Genomic DNA, 20,322 nt, shown 5'->3' with positions numbered 1-20,322 from the left:
ACTTAACCACCAAAATCCTAGGTAATTAAAAAATTGTCTTAGCCTTGCACCTAAAAACTGACAGCGGTGGGGCAAGGCATCTAACCCTCGGGAGAAGATTCCACAGACGGGTAACTGGACTCCAAATCCCATCAGCCTCAGCCAGCACAGCCAATGGCCAGGATGATGGGAGCTGGAGTCCAGCAACATTTGGAGGGCCACAGGTTCCCCACCTCTGCCTTAGCTAATCAGATCTATCGACCCATCACTTAGAAGGCAGTTTCCACTTTGAAGTTTGATGCCTCAACCCTTACTGAAAAGCCTTATACCAGCTTTAGAGACAGAGGCACATCGTGACTATGGCAACTTTTTGGAAGGGTCTAGCACACAACTGGCACAAAATAATACCTGTATTACTGGGGAAAGATGTGCCCGTAGATTCCCAATCTTGAAAACGTTCCACTCCCAATCAAGACCTAAGGAAAAAAATTGTAGCCTACAAAGTACAGTGGTACCTCGGGTTAAGTACTTAATTCGTTCTGGAGGTCCGGTCTTAACCTGAAACTGTTCTTAACCTGAGGTACCACTTTAGCTAATGGGGCCTCCTGCTGCTGCCGTGCCACGCAATTTCTGTTCTCATCCTGAAGCAAAGTTCTTAACCCGAGGTACTATTTCTGGGTTAACGGAGTAACCTGAAGCGCCTGTAACCCGAGGTACCACTGTATAGAATTTGACAGCAAAGTTGTCTCCGATACTAAACTCTCAAAGTCAAAGACCTGCGAAAACATCACCAAAATATCTTTGTGCATGACAAATTTTAGAAATAATGCCCACAAGTAGTTGCTGTGATATCCCCCACCCCCGCTACCTAACTTTTGTGTTCTGCCACTCACATTTACACCACTGTCTCATAGATTTCTCAAGTTTATTGGCCCACACTAATATTTCACTGATAATTAGTATCCAAGCAGACTTTACACTCAGTGTTAAAGCATCAAGTAAGAGCTCATAAGAGTAGGCCTTCTATTTTGCTATATTTAAATCTCTTGATTTACTGCACTATATGCTTGGCAAGAATGAACAACACCAGAGGCTATTAGTTAGCAACTTCCAGATCTCTGCAGGGGATGTCTTGCCCTGCAAGTGTGACTTCACTGCTCTGCAGTCAAGCTCAGGTGATAGAGTTTCCTCGCCACTTTCTCCAATCGGTCTCTATACTCAATTTCCTTATAGTTATTCGCATTGATGCCTTTGAAGCCGTGCATTGCCCCCCACCAGCATGCAGCCATGACCGCAGTGGAGTCACTGTCCCCACCATGGAAGAAACCTCTGTGAGCCAACTCAATCCAGTTCTCAGCACCAAGGATGGCGTCATAAGCAATCATGGGAGCATCATGCCCACTTGAACCTCCCCAGCCAGAGTAGCTCAAGGACGTGTAGAATTCATCTCTCTCTTTCACTCCATACACTTCGGGGAAGGATGGAGGAGATTTCCCATCTGAAATGCCTCTTGTTTCCAGGTACTTCTTCCATGTCCTTTCAAAGTAGTTCCTAAGAAACAGAAACCCATGGGAAGGTATGTAAATATCTAGGATTTCATATTAAGACTGTATTTGAATATGCCTTGTATGAATATAAAAATAAACCCAGTATAAACTTAGAAAGTCTTAACGTCCAGCACATTTTGAGACATCTGCAGATCAGGAAATGCTTTCTCTGTTGTAGTACATACGTACTTCAGGGTCAATGTTTCAATATTATACAGCAGGGTTTCAAATACTTGGGTCTCCAGATGTTTTTGGACTACAATTGCCATCATCCCTGACCACTGGTCCTGCTAGCTAGTGATAAGGGGAATTGTAGTTTGAAAACAGCTGGAAACCCAGGTTTGGGGAATCCTGTTCCCAGGATAATAAGCAGCATCCATTTCCTTCCCCTCTATCTTGGTCACCAGCACAAGGAACATTACTATTATTTTTTGATTTTATATACCATCCTATACCCGGAGATCTCAGGGTGGTTCACAGAATAAAATCAAAATATAAAACCACAAAATACATAATCAAAATAAAAACAAACCAATAGCACCCCCCACCAAAAAAACCCCCCAAATTTTAAAGGGCATAGGATGCAAATTAGATCAACCAAAGACCTGGTTAAAAAGGAACATTTTCACCTGGTGCCTAAAGATATATAATGAAGGCGCCAGGAGAAGTTCCCTGGGGAGAGCATTCCACAGATGGGGAGTCACTACAGAGAAGGCCCATTCTTGTGTTGCCACCCTCCGGACTTTTCGAGGAGGAGGTACACTTCATACTTTCTCAACATCATATCGGTAACTATTTCAATCTATCAGATGGCTTTTAGAACCTTCCGACTTCCAAAATGTGTATTACTTACCAGCGCTGCAAGTTCTTCTCCACAAAGGAACCTGCCTTCTCGATATGGGCTTTTGCCATTGGTAGCACCTCCATGAGCCCTTTCCCCCACTCCTGGAGTGGCTTGCGATTTATGGCATAAGAAGTGAAGAGAGCAGAAGCCAGGGATCCAAGGTAGCCGGTAGGGTTGTGGTGAGTCATCCGACCGCTCTCTATGCTTACTGCGATCAAGTTTTCCAGCTCTTCTGGGTGACGAAACCTCAGTCCAATGCACATTGACCGCATGGCTGCACCACACCCTCCTCCTGTTTCAGAGAAGTCGGGTATCCAGCTCTCCGGCTTGTCTGGATCCAATCTCAAGGCGTATGCCATGCAGGTATTACCTAAGAAGGGTGGGAAAGGTGGGAAACTTGTACATCTGCCCTGATTGTTCATTTGCATCTCAGGCTGACCTGCAGTTAAGCATCCTCAACCTGGTATGGTCTACGCACAAGCACCAGGTAACAACTTTAATGCTTTCGATCAATAAGCACTGATTTCCTGAGGGTTCAATAGGACTATCATTATGAATAACAAGATTTAATAACACTAACAACTATATGTATTAATAATGCTTTTTATCATTATTTCTTATTATTAATATTTATTACTAGTAATCTCTCATAAGGTTCCAGAGTGAGTTCTAAATGTGAACCCCAGCCAGTAATCTGGTTGCTGCTTTTTTGGACCAGTCGAAGTTTCTGAATCTTTCTCGAGGCAGCACCAGCACTGCAACAATCCAGTCTGAAAGTTACCAGAGCAGGGAGTCACCCTCCCTATGACACAGCCAATACCACACCCTCCAGGTGTTGTTGGACTACAGATCCCATTATTCCTGGCCACAGGTCATTCTGGCTGGGGCTGATGGGAGTTGTGGTCTAACGTAATCAGGAGGGCACCCTGTTGGCTACCCCTGAAACAGATCTTGGGTTTGGCAGAAGGTGGTCCTTCCGTTTTGAGCTGAGCAGGAGCAGGGGGTGTTTTTTATTCCATAAATCTCTAGAAGAGAAGAGTTTGGATTTGATATCCCGCCTTTCACTCCCTTTAAGGAGTCTCAAAGCGGTTAACATTCTCCTTTGCCTTCCTCCCCCACAACAAACACTCTGTGAGGTGAGTGGGGCTGAGAGACTTCAGAGAAGTGTGACTGGCCCAAGGTCACCCAGCAGCTGCATGTGGAGGAGCAGAGACGCGAACCCGGTTCCCCAGATTACGAGACTACCGCTCTTAACCACTACACCACACTGGCTCTAGAGATCCCAATCAATGATGAATATGGGGGGGGGGTGGAAGGTTCAATCAAGGACCTCTTCCAAATTGCTATCAAGCAAAAAATAATGTCCCCTTTCTCCCCAGCCCATCTACAAGCAAACAAATGCACTGTGGAAGTGGAAAAGAGGTGACAAGTGTACCCTTACTCCATACTAGGAGGGAATTGCATGGTGACAGCATGTTATAACTAGGAAACTCCTACAGCTCAGACATGTGAAACTGGCTGGGGTGTCTCCCAAGATCAGCTCATGTTCACAGAACAGACTCTTAAATCAACCCTTCTGATCAGACAGGACTCTTCTTAGCATTCTTGAATTGCATCACCCAAGAGTTCATAGATACCAGATGCCAATCTTTAAAGCTGACGCAGCTTTAAAGTTGGATTTTTTTTTTATGTATTGGCCTGCAGTTATTTAGGATATTCAATATGTACCATTAGGAAATTAGCATCGTATCTAAACACACACAAGCTCTAAATGAAGTGAACTACATTCTTCCCAGCTACCTATAGACAATCTTTTCATCTGCTGTACAATCTTAAAAGCATTTCTTATGCTCCATTTGCATACCATGGTTCATAACAGATGCTTATATGTGTACTCAGAAATTAAGTCTTACAATACCCCACGGATGAGGCTTATTGTCATATACATAGGATTGCAGCCTAAGTCAGCTTGCTGACTTTTTCCTATGTACATAAACATGTAAAGCTGTTGTCATGCTGCAGTTGCAGCACAACAACAGGTAGACAAGCAGTCAAGCAGCGTGGAGGGCAGGCAGCTCAGGCAAGCTGTTTTAAGGGGCAGAGGCGCTTTAGAAAGTAGTTTGGCCAATTGTTCTCTAAAGCGCTTATCCCTCTCTTTTAAAGGGGGTTGGGGAGGGAGTGGTGGTTTGGGTGAGCTGTGAAGAGATAGTTGAGGGCAAAAGGGAGGAGTGGGTGGGCAAGGGGAAGGCAGATAGGTTGGGTTGGCAAGTGGGGCAACAGACCCTGGTAATATAACTATTATTCAAATTCTGACCATCAGCTGTGACTGCTTGTACAACTATGCTCTTATTGTCCCCATTTGGTTGCTCCACCAACTTCAGTTGACACATTTTATTGCCCGTTTCCAGGAGAGAGACAGTAGATCAGTGGCGGAGCACATATTTGCCTGCAGAAGAGCCCAGGTCCAATCCCTTCCATCTCCAGGTAGGGCTGGGAACAACACCAATCCCTGGAGAACTGTCAGTCAGTGGAAATGGTGGACAGCCAGGGTGGATGCCCTGCGGCTGTTGTTAGACAACAGGTGTCCATGCTGACTGCAGCTGATGGGAGCAGCTAGAAAGCACCACTTTGGCTATTCCTGTTGTAGGCAGTACTAAGCAACATGGACCAATGGTCTTGGCAGGCAGCCTTCGACATTGCAGTTTTAGGTGCTTGCCAAAGGGATTTCAGGCTATCAGGAGTGCTATCACACAGCCCCCAGTCCCATAAGATATTTGTGGATTGTGCTAGCCTAGAGATTGGAGGATACACAAGGTGCTGCGCGGGTAGCAAGGTCTGAGTGACCGGCTGTTTTAAGCCTGGTACACAAACCTGAACCCATTGCTACCTTTCTGGTGGAGGACATGTGCTGCTTCTGCAGCACTAAGCTGTGCCACCAGCAGGGCAAAGAAACTGATGTCTGGATTTTAGTTCCAAAATATGCAAATACAGTATGCATGCATGCATGCATACAAACATGATACACTGATGCTGCTACATAAGCAACATCACAGCTTCCACTTTCTGGAAGTCTAAATATTTAAGGAAAGTGCTATATAAATGTCAAGTCATCAACATGATTCCACACATCAGCTTGATCATGAAAGTACAGCTGAGTAATAACAGGAGTCTAGTAGTTTCGTCACCATATTCACACTAAGACCAAGTGAATTAATTACAGCACCAAAATTAGAGCAGGGGATTTCCCAACTTATAGCCTGTGCCTGGCATTATACTCTACGTTGTCTCAAATGTTCTCTTTGGTGACACTTTCATTCAAACTATTTTGTTTCTCTCATTCCCCCTTTCAAATGCATTTTCTCACTGTATATATTTAAGGGTTCATATGATGTATTTTCTATCCTTTGTTTGTGCGTGCTCCTTGTTACACCATGAAATTTCCAAGACAATAGTAATGTGGCTCAACAAGGGCAGTGTCACAGCTAAGCTTGCAGGTAACACTGTGGGGCGTGTGGGTGTCCATGTCCAGAACTGCCTTTCTGCACTAAAGCACAAGTACATAAAACGTACTTTGTTGTTTTTTAAAAGTTCATTGGCGCATTCCATGCTTCATTGGGCCTTCCAGTCAAATCAAGCCGTGGTGAGGTTGGCAAAGCAGCAGTGTCTTCCTGCTGAGAAAGCCTTTCCCAGGGACAGTGCAGGTAGGGGGATTTCCCCCCCCGCAAGCCTTTTCAGGGGTGGGGCAGTGGGGAATCCCCTGAATTTCATCAGTCTCTAACAGGTTTGAGTTTCACAATCCTCTTTCCCAGCTCAGTGTAGCAGGAAGCTCCACCCCTCTCAGTTTGGGGCTACAATGATCACACCAGTGAACATTTTCCTGACGTTATTTGCTATGGTACTTTTCCTTCGGTGCAATCAGGAAGTTTTCAGGGGAAGAAACTGCAGTTCAGTGGAGAAGCATATGCTTTGCATGCTGGGAAATACCTGTCTGGAACCATGGAGAGCCATCACCAGCTAGTCAAGTAGATAAGACTAAGCTAGATGGCAGCTTCCCAAGTGCAGGTAGGCAATAAATAAATACATTTAAAAGCCTACCACAAGCTAGCAATGTAATAGCAGAAGAGACCTGGAAGGGAAGAAACGCAAGCCCAGAGGCCCAGAAGTGCTCTGAAACTCAGAAAAAAACACCCCAAATCAGACATTAAAAGAAAGCATAATGGGAAATGCTGGAATGCAACATTTCAGCAGGAACATCACCAGGATTTTCCGTGAAGTGGAAGTCGTCAGAAAACACCTAGTGCAGAAGCAACCCACTTTGCCCAGTGATTCCTTCTAACCTAGCTGGACTCAGGAAAAGTCCATTGCTTCTAAGAGAGACTATCACCCAAATGCAGTCAAAAGGCAAACCCTGAATTGTGTTTCAGGCTCCTGTGATGGGTTCATAGCATCCTCGTGCATCATAATATTCCTTTTGCAGAGCATATGGTACAACTTTGCATAGATGGATTCAGCCATCTTATTTTTTTATGAGCAGATGTCCTATGCAAATCCCGTTTTGAGCTGCTTATCATCTCTGGCACACTTGGCTCTTATGTTGTTGAAAAGCTCAGAATCCACAGACTGGAGCGCATACAATCAATACTTCCCAAATTCCCCATTCCAGACACTGAAAATGCAACATAGCCACACATGTAATCATCATCACAGGAGGGGAAAGTAACTGAAGAGAGATGGGAAGAAAAAGGAAGCACACCTCTTCCTTAAAGTGGTTCCTCAATCTTGGAGTGAAAAAAGCAAACAAATAAATGCCAATCTGCCATGCAGCCCTACTCTTGTTTCCTAGCTCTCTGGCAGGAGCTAAATACTTTGAAATGAAAGGCCCAGATGAGCCCATGCTTCTCACTGCAAAGAAACAAAGTGGTTCTTTCTGAAGATATATAGGCCTTTGCCAACAACGAACAATCTGTAGCAGCCAGCATGTTTACTGGATTAGGAGATATCCATTTCACAGAATGGGAGTGAACTAAAATATACTAGATTCTAAACAGAGTATATTTAGTGGGAAGGCTGGATGTAAGTCAGGGCTGGAGGAATCTGTAACCTTAAAGATATTCTTGAACTACAATTCCCATCATCCCTGACAACTGGTCATACTGATCACGGCTGACAGAAGCTGCAGTCCAACATCTGGAGGATAACACAATCAATGTTTGTATTCTAAGTGGAAGAGCAAAGTGTCCTCCTGAAGATGGAAAGCTGAAGCAGACGGAAAGTTGCTCATTGCACTGAGGTCCATTCCTATTGATATCAAAGTATGAGATGAGGTGAGCCAGAAATTGAGAGATTTGGCTACAGCCATGGGAATCACAGGTTCAAACCTCAGCACAGATTTGAAGTTCAGTTGGAAATAATAATAATAATAATAATAATAATAATAATAATAATAATAATTAATTTATACCCCGCTCATCTGGCTGTTTCCCCAGCCACTCTGGGCAGCTTCCAACAAAATATTAAAATACAGCTATAAAATACAAAATATTAAAATGCCATCGTATCTCCACCTAGCCTACCTTGCACAGTGATGGTAGGGTATCACAGCCATTATTCTGGGCTATATGTCTCCTGTTTCATATCCCCATGCTGCTCTCCCTTTATAATGCAAGGGTGGGAAGCTTGCAGCCCTCTAGATTTCATACCAGCATGGCCAGTGGTCAGAGATGCTAACATCCTCTGGCAGGCCTGAAGGTTCCCACTCCCTGCTTTTATGAGATCTGACTAGAAAACAGAGCTGAGCATTAAATTAATGAGAGCCGTAAAAGTTGACTGTGGCCACTGGACAGAGTTGTGAAAGGAACCCTTTCTAATAGTACAGTGGTACCTCGGGTTACATATGCTTCAGGTTACAGATGCTTCAGGTTACAGACTCCACTAAGCCAGAAATAGTACCTTGGGTTAAGAACTTTGCTTCAGGATGAGAACAGAAATCGTGCTCCAGTGGCGCGGCAGCAGCAGGAGGCCCCATTAGCTAAAGTGGTGCTTCAGGTTAAGAACAGTTTCAGGTTAAGAACAGACCTCCGGAACAAATTAAGTACTTAACCCGGGGTACCACTGTACTGCAGGACTCTAAGGCCTTTGGGAAACATCATGTTCCAATCTGAACACATAGAACATGCACGATCCAGAAACTGGTGCCTTCTATTTTCATATGTTTAAAAGTTTAGGAAAGATTACCTGGAGCTCGTCCATCCATGTCATCCATGCAATCTCTGTAGTTTGTTGCAATGAGTTTATACAAGTGGGTTAAGTCTGGGTTTTCCCCAGCTGCTGCCAAGGCTTCAGCAGTAGCCAAGTGCATGACAGTGTCGTCGCTGACCCTCCAGCCTGCCACGTTGAGCTTGTTCAGGCCGCCTATTTTGGCCAACTCGCTGTGAATCTTCTCACCGCTGCGCACAAACTCCCATTTTTGATTGTAATAGCCCAAGGCATCTCCAACGGCACTCAGCACCATGGCAGCCTCATAGTTCTCTTGCAGGCCCGAACACATGTTCTGTCCTCATGCAAAACAATAGTTTGCAATCAATAAAGCCTCTGATGAAAAACAGGTTAAAACTGCAATGTGGTCAAAATGTCTAAGAAAATCAACCCACAGTACACAAAGAGCAGGGATCCTGTGAAATATATTTGGTCCCTGCCTGTCTCTATAATTTCAGTCTCGTTCATGCTTGTGAGTGCTTGATATACATCCTTCAGAATCCTAGAAAGATCAAGCCTCAATCCTGCTCTCCCTACATATGTTTGATCCTATGAACAGTGCTCATGCACTGTCTGCATGATCAAACACCTGTACACACTGCAGATGTGCAAACAAATGCGCATACGTCCAAGGGCAGGACTTACCATTGCGGTCCTGCTCCAGCTTAGGCCTGCTCCCATTATGTGTATATTTCCAGGTTTCGCCACATGCGCAGAAGCACTCTCTCGCGCTTCGCGCTTGCACAGAAGCACTGCTCTAGCTGCGGACTTTTCAGGGTGCGAACGTTTTGATCATGTGAACAGTGCTGCAGATGTAACCTGCCACCTAAGTCTGCCTGCAGGACATATACATTAAAAAGGTAACTTCTGAAAACAATTGGTATATATGCGTGCACACACTAGCTTTTAAACAGTATTTTAAATAAATCAATAAGCTTTCAAATGACCCAAGAAGTCACTCCTACAGATAAAGGAAAAGGGACTTTCTGATTCATTTTGGAGTCGTTTTTGAGACTTCCTGGGGGGGGGGGGGTTGTCACTCTCTATTTTCTCTCAAGACTCCACTAATAAAGGAGGCCTGCCTACTTTATTTTGAAGCAATTTCCTGGTTCATTTTGAAGCTAGTTTCTTTTGATTTCCTGGTAGAAAAGCAATAGTCACTCAGGTAAAAGAATGGAGAAATCCAAGATTGTACTGCAGCAATGACTGGGCAAAAGTCACCCAAAATTAAAAGGTAGCAGCAATGATAGAAGTGCATGTGCTTTCTAATACGGGTTTAAAGGTAAAGGGACCCCTGACCGTTAGGTCCAGTAGTGGCCGACTCTGGGGTTGCGGCGCTCATCTTGTTTTACTGGCTGAGGGAGCCGGCGTACAGCTTCCGGGTCATGTGGCCAGCATGACTAAGCCGCTTCTGGCGAACCAGAGCAGCGCACGGAAACGCCGTTTACCTTCCCGTCAGAGCAGTACCTATTTACCGTATTTTTTGCTCTATAAGACTCACTTTTCCCCTCCTAAAAAGTAAGGGGAAATGTGTTTGCATCTTATGGAGCGAATGCAGGCTGTGCAGCTATCCCAGAAGCCGGAACAGCAAGAGGGATCGCTGCACAGCAATCCCTCTTGCTGTTCTGGCTTCTGAGATTCAGAATTTTTTTTTCTTGTTTTCCTCCTCCAAAAACTAGCTGCGTCTTGTGGTCTGGTGCGTCTTATAGAGCGAAAAATACGGTATCTACTTGCACTTTGACGTGCTTTCGAACTGCTAGGTTGGCAGAAGCAGGGACCGAGCAGCGGTAGCTCACCCCATCGCGGGGATTGAAACTGCTGACCTTCTGATCGGCAAGTCCTAAGCTCTGTGGTTTAACCCACAGCGCCACCCACGTCCCTAATAAGGGTTTAGTTTTATGCAATTTTTTGTAATCTGAATTTTTTTTAATCTGCAGAAGCATTAAAAAATTCCCTGATAATGTGAATGTGAATCCAGTGGAACCTTGGGGTACGTTATCTTCAGGTAACGTAAACTTCAGGTTGCGAAAGTGGCAAACCTGGAAGTGTTTCGCAGCTCATGCATGCGCAGAAGCGCTCTACACAGAACAGACACCTCTGGTTGCAAAATCCTCAGGATATGGCTGGACCTCCGGAACAGATCCCGTTCGCAACCGGAGGTACATTGTTCTACTAATGTTGTTCTGAGGAAGGGCACAGAACATTTGACAACCCTGCAGGGTAATCAAAGGTTGTTACCTAATCCCTTTCTGTTGGGTTGTTGTTGTTTAATGAAAATGCAGTTGTGGGACAGTTAGATTGGTTTTAGCAGCAACATGGAGAGGAGGGGAGAGTGATTCATTGTTTTCCAACTCATGGAGAAAAAATAGGGGGATTTCTGGCAGTGAGTTGCTGCTGGTGGTACAATCACTAAAATCAACACAATCATGTTAAAGGCTCCTTTTCTTGCTCCTAAAGGAAAGGGGAAAGGGCAGAATATCTACATCACTGTAGATACTGTGAGGTATGAATAATAAATACCTGCAATAAATGTTCTAAGCATGCTTCTGAACAATTCCATACTGGATTTTCCTAAACATGGTCACCTGCCTTTTGGTTACGGTAGAGCATAAGTCTCTTTTGACACAGACCACCCCCCACTGCCATCTAAAATACCACACCCACTCTTGCACGGACTCTGGCAGCATTGCCACCGATTAAAGGTTTGTCTATCTGGTTTATATATCTCATGAAACTTGCATTCCTTGACCGTCTTAGGGTTGGCGTTGCGGGGCTCCGGGGCTCTTGCGCTTTTAACAGCAGTCAATGGTTCAATAGGTTAAATAAACCTTTGCCAGTAGGGAAATGCAATTATGGGGAAAGTGTCACCTGTCCACATCCTGTGCCTCAGACATCATACAGTGTTATTTGCATGTAGCCCCCAATATATTGGAGGTGTGGAGGGAAACTCCGCTCGGCCCACAAGCGGTTACCAACCTGCATGTGATATAATGCTCCCGTTTTTTGGTTTTGTTTTTTGTTTTGTTGTTGTTTTTTTGCAAGAGGGCCCAATTCACACAGTATTTGTGGGGCTGCTTCTTGGGAGAAAGGTGCCTAAGCTTGAAAAGCCTGGCTGCCATCCTAGGCGAGCTGCCTTGTTCTAGCTGGCCCTGTCATGTTTCCTTGTCTTATTCTGGCGACTGTGGTGGTTAAATCCGGCTGCTCTGGGTAGAAATGAATAGCATTCCGCGACCATTTCCTGCCCTCTTACGAGCAGGCAGCAGCTGCGCTTCCTCATGCACTGTCGATTCCCAGCAGAAGGGAGTGCACCGCCCCTGAAAGATGACTCGCCCCTCCACCCCCAGCGCCCTGGGCTCGCCGCTTGACCCCTTCCTCATAATGCCCGGGTTTTAAAAAGGAGGGGAAAAAAAACTTCTGAGCTAAGGCAGCCGCCTCAGCCCACCGTCACCCATCCTTAGCGACGGCTGCCAATGCAATGCAATGCAAACTTCGGAGTTAAGTCAACCCCCGTCAAAGAAGCGGGACCCGCCGAGGAGCAAAGTGGAAACTTCCCGGGTTTGGGAGATGCGCCACTTGGTTTGCCGTGACTCAGGCTGCACGGGCATAGCTGCGGGGGGGGGGGGCAGCTGCCCACCCCTCAATCAAGTCAATAAATAAAAACTAAAAGTAGAAATTGTGGAAAGATTTTGACAGATTTTTTTCTGAGTACTTGGAATCAAAAGAAAGCAATTTTAAAGAACCGTTGTTGAACGAGTCCTTTCGAATCTGCTAGACAGAGCCAGGCAGAGGGCGATGACAAGTCGGTGTCCACCCCCCCTCACACAGCGCAACCTGGCCTCTGCTCAGAAGCAAGACCTGTTCAGTTCAACGCCCCCCTCCACCCCCACCCCCAGGTGGGCGGGTTTGGGATTGCAGCCCGTTACTCGGCGGCTCCACGCTGCGGTGTGGAACTGGGAGGGGGGGGGATCCACTGGGTTTTCCTTACTCCGAGGCTACTACAACTCTGTACTCTTGCAGCGGGCCCTGCTTGCGAGTAAGCGCTCCCTGGGGGTGGGGGGCTGCCGGGTTAAACCGGCCGTCTGATGCCTAGCCTGGATTGGGAGGGAAGAGCTTCGGCGCTTCGTGGGCCTTACTTCCGAGAAAGAACAGAATCGGGCGCTGCACGCTGCCGCCAGCACCAAGCGGCAGAAGCACAAGCCCAGGCGGGCGCCCCCTGAGTTGGGTCGGCTTTGCAAGCTCCCAAACATGGATTTGTTCGCCGCGCGAAAGATACTTGCAGTTGAGTTTTACCGGCGATGCAGGCAGAAGCTCGGGCAGGAAACCCCCTTAAAGGAAAGTGAAAGGGGAGGAGAGGCTGGACTTGCGCCCAAGCCGCGCAGAAACAGAAACAGCAGCCGCCGCAGCCAATCTCCGAGCGCCGGTCGTCCTCCTGACTAAGTAGCTGGCCTGCGCTCCTTCGTCAGCAGCGAGTGAACTGGAGAGGAGCTACTTTGGGAGAGAGCGCGGGCGAAGAGGAGGGCCCATCCTAATCATGTGATCGCTTCTTCGGGGCTGGATTGCAAGCAGCGGGCGGCGGCGGCGGGGAGATGCCTCTAATCTGTCGGTCAACAAACACGCGACTAGACGCCGTGTGGAAGCGAATTTAAAAGTGGAAATATGAGTAGGGAAGCGCCCCTCTTCGAGGCTGCACGATTTAAGACGCAGGGGGGGGGGGTCTCTCTCACGCACACACACACAAATGTAAATTAAAATTAACGCTCAATACTTATTTATTAAATGTATATGTTGCCCGTCACCCGAGGATCACAGCGCGGATGACAGTATAAAAACACAAAATAGGTACATCACATAATAACAAACAGAAACGGTGAATTCCCTTCCATTCCCGTCCCGTAGAATCTGATGGGATAAATTCATAGCTGTCTACTTACAGATTTGAAAATAAGGGACCAGCAGCCTCTAAAATAAGGGATCAGCAGCCAAAATAAAGGATTTTGCATAGCTTATACAGAAATCCGGCACTCATGGAGCCATGCTGCTTTTGCTGCAACTGTGTTTTGCAGGGTATTAGATTAGATCATCCTAAGGGTCTACAACTCCCACCAAAGAAGAGGGGCAGACAAAACTGATGAAGGACGTCGAGATGGCAAAGCTTACAGGCAGAATTAGAAACCAGGAAGAGGACCTCTTTAATAAAGAATGGGGAAAGTTTATAATTTATTTGAAAAGCTAATGTAAAGAGTTACATACATTGGTAGGATTGACAGAAAACGTATTAAAAATTTGAACTATGGATGGACAAATGATTTATAAAAATAGAGTTATGAAAGGGATGCAGAGGGGGAAATCACTACATTAAGATGCTGCACTGGTTGGAGGGTATGCTAAGCAGCACATCGTTGTCCTGACGCGAGGAGTTCCATTGGCCCTTCCCTGCCCGAGAGGGAGGGAGGGAGAGAGACTCTCGCCCATGCCGCCCTCAAGCCCGGCATGAGGCAGTTGCGGCGCGGCAGTGGCCGCTGAAGCGCCGCCCTTCTACGTCCCTCCCCATCTCCTCTTCTTCCTCCTCCCTCAGGCCGCCTCCTCAGCCGCCACTGCTGCTGCCGCCTCCAGCTTCCCCTGGCAGCGCGGCTGAAGTCTCGCAAGAGAGGGGCTGCCTGCCCGCCCGCCACCACCCGTCTCCTCACGACGCGCCCGAGGGGGGAAAGGGAGAGACGGAGACGTGGCAGCTCGTGCGCGCGCTCTCTCGTGCGGCGGAGGACCCCGAGCCGCTGCTTGCCTCCCGAGCCGGGCGAGCATGAAACCCGGGAAATTTAAGGGACATCATCAATCCAGGACAACAGCAGGAAATGGCGCTGGGATAAGGGAGTTTCCCACCAAATAAGGGACGGTTGACAGCTATGGATAGATTGTAGTCAGCAAAAACTTCTGCCTCGGCTCAGCAGACCATGTTGAACTTTAAAGTGCCAGGACACGTGTGGTGGTTGCTTTTTGTGTAGCGGAGTCATAGGGCTACCCCACTGAAAACTGAATTTGGTGGGGCTAACGTCCGAGCCTAGAACTGCATGGTAGGTAAGGTTGGGCATGGTAGGTGCCATTGAACTCACTGGGGCCAATGTTTGAGTAAATGTGGGTGGTGGAGTTGCGTGAGCCGACTCTGAGAGTTGTCTTGTTTATGCAATTGGATGTTACCTGTGCTGTGTGTGGGAAAATGTCATCCGGATTCCTAGACAAGCACTGCTACTACAGATGAGGCTCCTTCTAATGCCAGACAACACTTGAGCATGCACTTGTGTGCTTCCTGGGATACATCATGTCTACCGAAACCCATTGAACTTTTGGCAACAGAATGTACATGTGAAACTGCTCTGAGCCAGTCTGAACCTAGTCAAGAAAAATGTGGCTTGAATCTCCTGTGTTTTGCAAAATTACAAAATGGAGCTACAAAGGATCCAGGTCTTTGAAATTTTAACATTAATATTAAGTGCAGCTTTGCAAGCCCCACTACCACACCATTTCATAGGGCTTTGTTGGTCCAACATAAAATACTGAAAAATCCCACTGGCAATTTTAAGTCTTCCTCTCTGTCTGTCTCTTTCCACTATCACTGAAGTTTTGAACATAATATATGCGCTGTGCACTGTGCATTTTCCATGTGCCCCTCCCCTTGAACAGCATCCTAGAAATGGATGTTTGTGTACCTAGAAAAACACCATCCCCCCCCCATCCCAACATACCAAGGGAATGCATTGGTTTTGTGCTTGCATAAGGGACACTTTATTATTTTCTCTGGTAACATTTCCTGGGAGGCTGCCATATCTTCATTTTTTGCCTACTTGCTCCATACTGTATTTTGCAGTTAGGAGAATCAGGAAGTACTGGTGAATGTCACAAGAGGAACAGATACAGGTGGGTCATTTTACTCAGTACAGTGGTACCTCGGGTTAAGAACTTAATTCGTTCCAGAGGTCCATTCTTAACCTGAAACTGTTCTTAACCTTAGGTACCACTTTAGCTAATGGGGACTCCCGCTGCCGCCGCGCCACCGGAACACAATTTCTGTTGTCATCCTGAAGCAAAGTTCTTAACCCGAGGTACTATTTCTGGGTTAGCAGAGTCTGTAACCTGAAGCATCTGTAACCTGAAGCGTATGTAACCCGAGGTACCACTGTAGTTTTAGAAAGCCTCCATAGCAGTGGAGGCTGTTCCACTGCCTACTGGTGCACAGTCCTCCCAAGGAGAAAGTGAAGCAATTTGTTTTGTTTCGTTTTTTTCCTCCTAGGATCTTAAAGCCACACACTCTTTCCTGTTCCACACACATGTTATGCTTCTATTAGAACGCTCCACAAACATGTCTGTCAGTCAAGCCTCTGCAGCATTCAGCAAATCCTAATCCAAAAGTACAGCTATCGTCAAGAGGATACCCCACCCCTTAGGTTTCTGAGCAGAAAAGCTATGTGAAAGTTTTAGTATCAGTAAGACTGCCACAGTTTCAGCCCCAGTTGTGCAGGTTTCACCTGCCTCTTGTTATAAGAAAACTCCAGCAACTCTGCAAGATAAGGGAGGGCTGTTTTATGATCTGTCCTGAGTATACACAGAATTGTTTCCTTATAGGCCGCGCCTCCAAATAGCTCACAGTCAGTCTTTGTAGCTAGCAAAGAGAAAGGTGTGGTTGCAAGTTTAAGTAACTTATTTTTTTCATTCATGTTTCTTAAGAGAGATCGATGGACGGAGAGTGTGAGTATATTTTTGTAATATTGATTTTTATTTAATCATTTGCAATTATTTTTGTGACTGGGAAGGAGGATTGGGAGGGAAAGTGGTGGGAAACTTCTGTGTGTGTTAACTGGAGCTGTAGGGTTTGTGTGTCTTTATTTCATAAAATAAACACACATTATGTCTTTATTTCATAAAATGTATACACTGCTTGATTGTAAAAAAAAAAAAACAACCCTCAAAGCGGTTTACATAATATAAAACAGTTAAAATACTGAAACAGATTTAATCTACCTCAACTTCCTTATCATCTGGGTAGATTTGTTTAAACAGGAATGTTTTTAGCCGGGGCTTAAAAGAGTACAGTGAAGGATCCTGCTTGATTTCAATAGGCAGGGAGTTCCAAAGTGCAGGTGCTGCCACATTGAACAAGTTCTTACAAATGCAGAACAAGTATTATGTGGCACCTGTAGTAGTGCCAGTACCGTTAATTGAAGCCATTGACTGGGCACATGTGGGGTACGGCAATCTTGTAGGTAAACTGGTCTCAAGTTTGTTACGGGCTTTATATGATAATAGTAACACCTTGAATATGGCCCAGTAGCAAATTGGCAACCAATCTCTGAGCACGGGTGTTACATGCTGACAAGGCCTCACTCCTGTCAGCAATTGTGCACTAACTGTGCCCAGGGCAGCTGTCTACCAGCTCCATCTGGTATGCAGGCTGAGACCCTACCTGCCCACAGACTGTCTCACCAGAGTGGTGCATGCTCTATTATCTCCCGCTTGGACTACTGCAATGCACTCTATGTGGGGCTACCTTTGAAGGTGACCCAGAAACTACAACTAATCCAGAATGCAGCAGCTAGAATGGTGACAGGAAGTGGCCATCAGGACCATATAACACCGGTCCTGAAAGACCTACATTGGCTCCCAATACATTTCCAAGCACAATTAAAAGTGTTGGTACTGACCTTTAAAGCCCTAAACAACCTCAGCCCAGTATACCTGAAGGAGCATCTCCACCCCCATCATTCAGCCCGGACACTGAGGTTCAGCTCTGAGGGCCTTCTGGTGGTTCCCTCACTGCAAGAAGTGAAGTTACAGGGAACCAGGCAGAGGGCCTTCTCGGTAGTGGCGCCCACCCTGTGGAACATCCTCCCATCAGGTGTCAAGGAAATAAACAACTATCTGACTTCTAGAAGACATCTGAAGGCAGCCCTGTTTGGGGAAGTTTTTAATGTTTGAGGTTTTATCGTGTTTTTAATATTCTGTTGGGAGCTGCCCAGAGTGGCTGGGGAAACCCAGCCTGATGGGTGGGGTATAAATAATAAATTATTGTTATTATTATTATTATTATTATTATTATTATTATTATTACAGTCATACCTCTTCATGTTGCGGATTTTTGGGTTGCGAACGTGGCAAACCCGGATGTGTATACTTCTGGGTTTCGCCAAACACGCAGAAGCACTCTCTCGCGCTTCGCACTTGCGCAGAAGCACTGCTCTAGTTGTGGACTTTTTGGGGTGCAAACAGCACCCTGGAACATATCATGTCCGCAACTAGAGGTAAAGGTAAAGGGACCCCTGACCATTAGGTCCAGTCGTGGCCGACTCTGGGGTTGCGGCGCTCATCTCGCTTTATTGGCCAAGGGAGCCGGCGTACAGATTCCGGGTCATGTGGCCAGCATGACTAAGCCGCTTCTGGCAAACGAGAGCAGTGCACCAGAGCAGCGCACGGAAACCTATTTATCTACTTGCACTTTGACGGGCTTTCGAACTGCTAGGTGGGCAGGAGCTGGGACCGAACAACGGGAGCTCACCCTGTCGCAGGGATTCGAACTGCCGACCTTCTGATCAGCAAGTCCTAGGCTCTGTGGTTTAACCCACAGAGCCACCCGCATCCCCTGCAACTAGATGTACCACTGTATTATTAACTGCAGCTTTGGAATCAGGCACATAGAGTGCATTGCAGTAATCAAGACTTGAAGTAACTAGCACATGAGCTACTGTAGCAATGCTTTCCTGGTCTAGCAGTGGCCGTAGCTGTTGAACCAGCTGCAGTTGGTAAAAGGCACTTTTAGTCACTGAGCTTCCAGTGACAGAGCTGGATCCAGAAGCACACCCAAACTGAGAACCTTCTCCTTCAGAGGAAGTGCAACCCCATGCAGGAAAGGCAACTGACCAATTTCTCACATATGGGAACTTCTGATTCGCAGTGCCTCCATCGTCATGAGATTCAAGCTCAGCGTTCTTTTCCTCATCCATTTCATCACTGTCTCCAGGCAATAGCCCAGCCTCTCCTGATGCAAAAGTTATGAAGAATTACATCCGAGTACCATCAGCATACTGATGGCACCTCACCCCAAAACTCCTAGTGATATTTCCCAACGGCTTACTGTAGATATTAAATAGCACTGGAAATAAGATACAGTGAGGAAAAAAAGTATTTGTCTCAGCCACCAAAATACCTTGGGTCAGCCCTGTTCTAAGTAGACATGCATAGATTTATGCTGTAAGTAAAATGGAAAACAGATAATAGCAGTAATAAAATGAAACTCAGTGATTATGGTATTTACTATATTATAGGTGGACTTGTGGGACAGTTAAAATAAAACAGCCTGAGGGACAGATCAAGGGCTATTGGCAGTCAGGGTGTCTAAATTACAGTAAGGGGGGAAAGTAGTTGATCCCCTGCTAAATTTGCCTGTTTGCCCTCTGTCAAAGAAATGACCGGTCCATAATTTTAATGGTAGGTTTATTGTAGCTATGAGAGACAGAATAACAACAGGGGAAAAAACAACAACAACAACAACAAACAGAAGACAAAAGTCAGAGATTGATGATCATTATAATGAGTGAAATAAGTATATCAACCAGCCAGATGTCAGACTACCTGGTATCTTCACTGTATGTAACAAGCTGAGATTAGAAGTACCTGCTGTAAGGGAGAGGTTTTACCTGTAATCCCAGCTTGTTACAGTACCTGTACAAAAGACACCTGTCGACAGAAGCAATCAATCCAGCAGGTTCCAAAGTAGTCATTTCTTCATCAGAGGGCAAATGGCCAATTTAGCAGGGGATCAAATACTTTCCCCCCTCACTGAAGGTTCAATGAGCAGCAAGATGCGTTTACCACATTTTGAAGCAAATGAAGTAAGACACTGAATTTAAAGACGGATGCCCCTTAAGACCGTTAAATTCACAGCCTAAAATTATTTAACTGAACCACTTGGTGCAGGCTGGGCCATTAGAGCAAACTTTGTGTGGGACTTTGAATTATTTTGCAGGGTCAACCTGCCCATGAGGTGGTCTGAGGCAGCTGCCTCAGGTGGCAGAATCATAAGGGATTCTGGTTTATTTTTCTGCTGCAACTTCTTTTGTTGTTTGTATCAATTTATTGATTGTTGCTTGAATTAGGATTTATTTTTAATCCCGTGAGCTGCTTTCAGTTTAACAGATAAAGAGGATGTTATCATTTTTATTTCATTTTATTTTAGCAACAAGGGCAACCTGATAAAATAAGGATCTACTATCAGTTTGAGTAACTGTCCTGCTGCCAACATTTCTAAGAGATCCCACAAGTACTGCTAAGAAGGCTCAATTTCCAAGAACGATATATAATTTTCCAAATGGCTTCTATTTTCCATTGTTTGTTTGATTTAAAGAGAGAAGATGAAAACTTTCTCAGGCATGCCGGATGGTTTAAGCATCTTCCTCTTTTGCTAAACCAGTGTTCTTCCTCTTTTTAGCCTGTGACATGTTAGCTCCTTAGGAAATAAAGTCTTAACCTTTAGATTTCCAACCAGTTCCTCTGAATTTTAAAAGAAATCATTCCAGTAGTTTTAATGGCCTTTAGTGCCTTTTCAGCATCCTTCAAGGTTTATAAAATAAAAGCATAGAATTTTAGAGTCGGAAGGGACCCGAGGGTCATCTAGTCCAGCCCCCTGCAATGCAGGCATCTCAACTGGATCGTACA

The 20,322-nt window shown here is 45.8% G+C and overlaps 1 protein-coding gene across 4 annotated transcripts; it reads right to left on the bottom strand.

Moving 5' to 3' along the window:
* Nucleotides 1-890: 890 nt before the first annotated feature.
* On the bottom strand, nucleotides 891-13,123 carry ADPRH (ADP-ribosylarginine hydrolase). 4 transcript variants are annotated; one of them, XM_083737088.1, is made up of 5 exons: nucleotides 12,916-13,123; nucleotides 9,271-9,461; nucleotides 8,605-8,920; nucleotides 2,380-2,740; nucleotides 891-1,530 (listed from the first exon to the last, which is right to left on the bottom strand). In XM_083737088.1, exons 2-5 carry the CDS (start codon nucleotides 9,304-9,306, stop codon nucleotides 1,131-1,133), a joined length of 1,113 nt encoding a protein of 370 aa, XP_083593214.1. In that variant the 5' UTR covers nucleotides 9,307-9,461; nucleotides 12,916-13,123; the 3' UTR covers nucleotides 891-1,130. The 4 variants fall into 4 exon arrangements, with proteins under 4 accessions (XP_083593214.1, XP_083593216.1, XP_083593215.1 ...); XM_083737090.1 differs by lacking the exon at nucleotides 9,271-9,461 and having other exon boundaries at nucleotides 12,903-13,122; XM_083737089.1 differs by lacking the exon at nucleotides 9,271-9,461 and having other exon boundaries at nucleotides 12,916-13,122.
* Between the last annotated feature and the right edge of the window lie 7,199 nt (nucleotides 13,124-20,322).

This window comes from Podarcis gaigeae (genome assembly GCF_964106915.1).
Source record: "Podarcis gaigeae genome assembly, chromosome: 4".
In the NCBI taxonomy this organism is placed as follows: Eukaryota; Metazoa; Chordata; class Lepidosauria; order Squamata; family Lacertidae; genus Podarcis; species Podarcis gaigeae.
The sequence above is the reverse complement of the archived record's forward strand: the minus strand, read 5'-3'. Positions and strand labels throughout refer to the sequence as shown.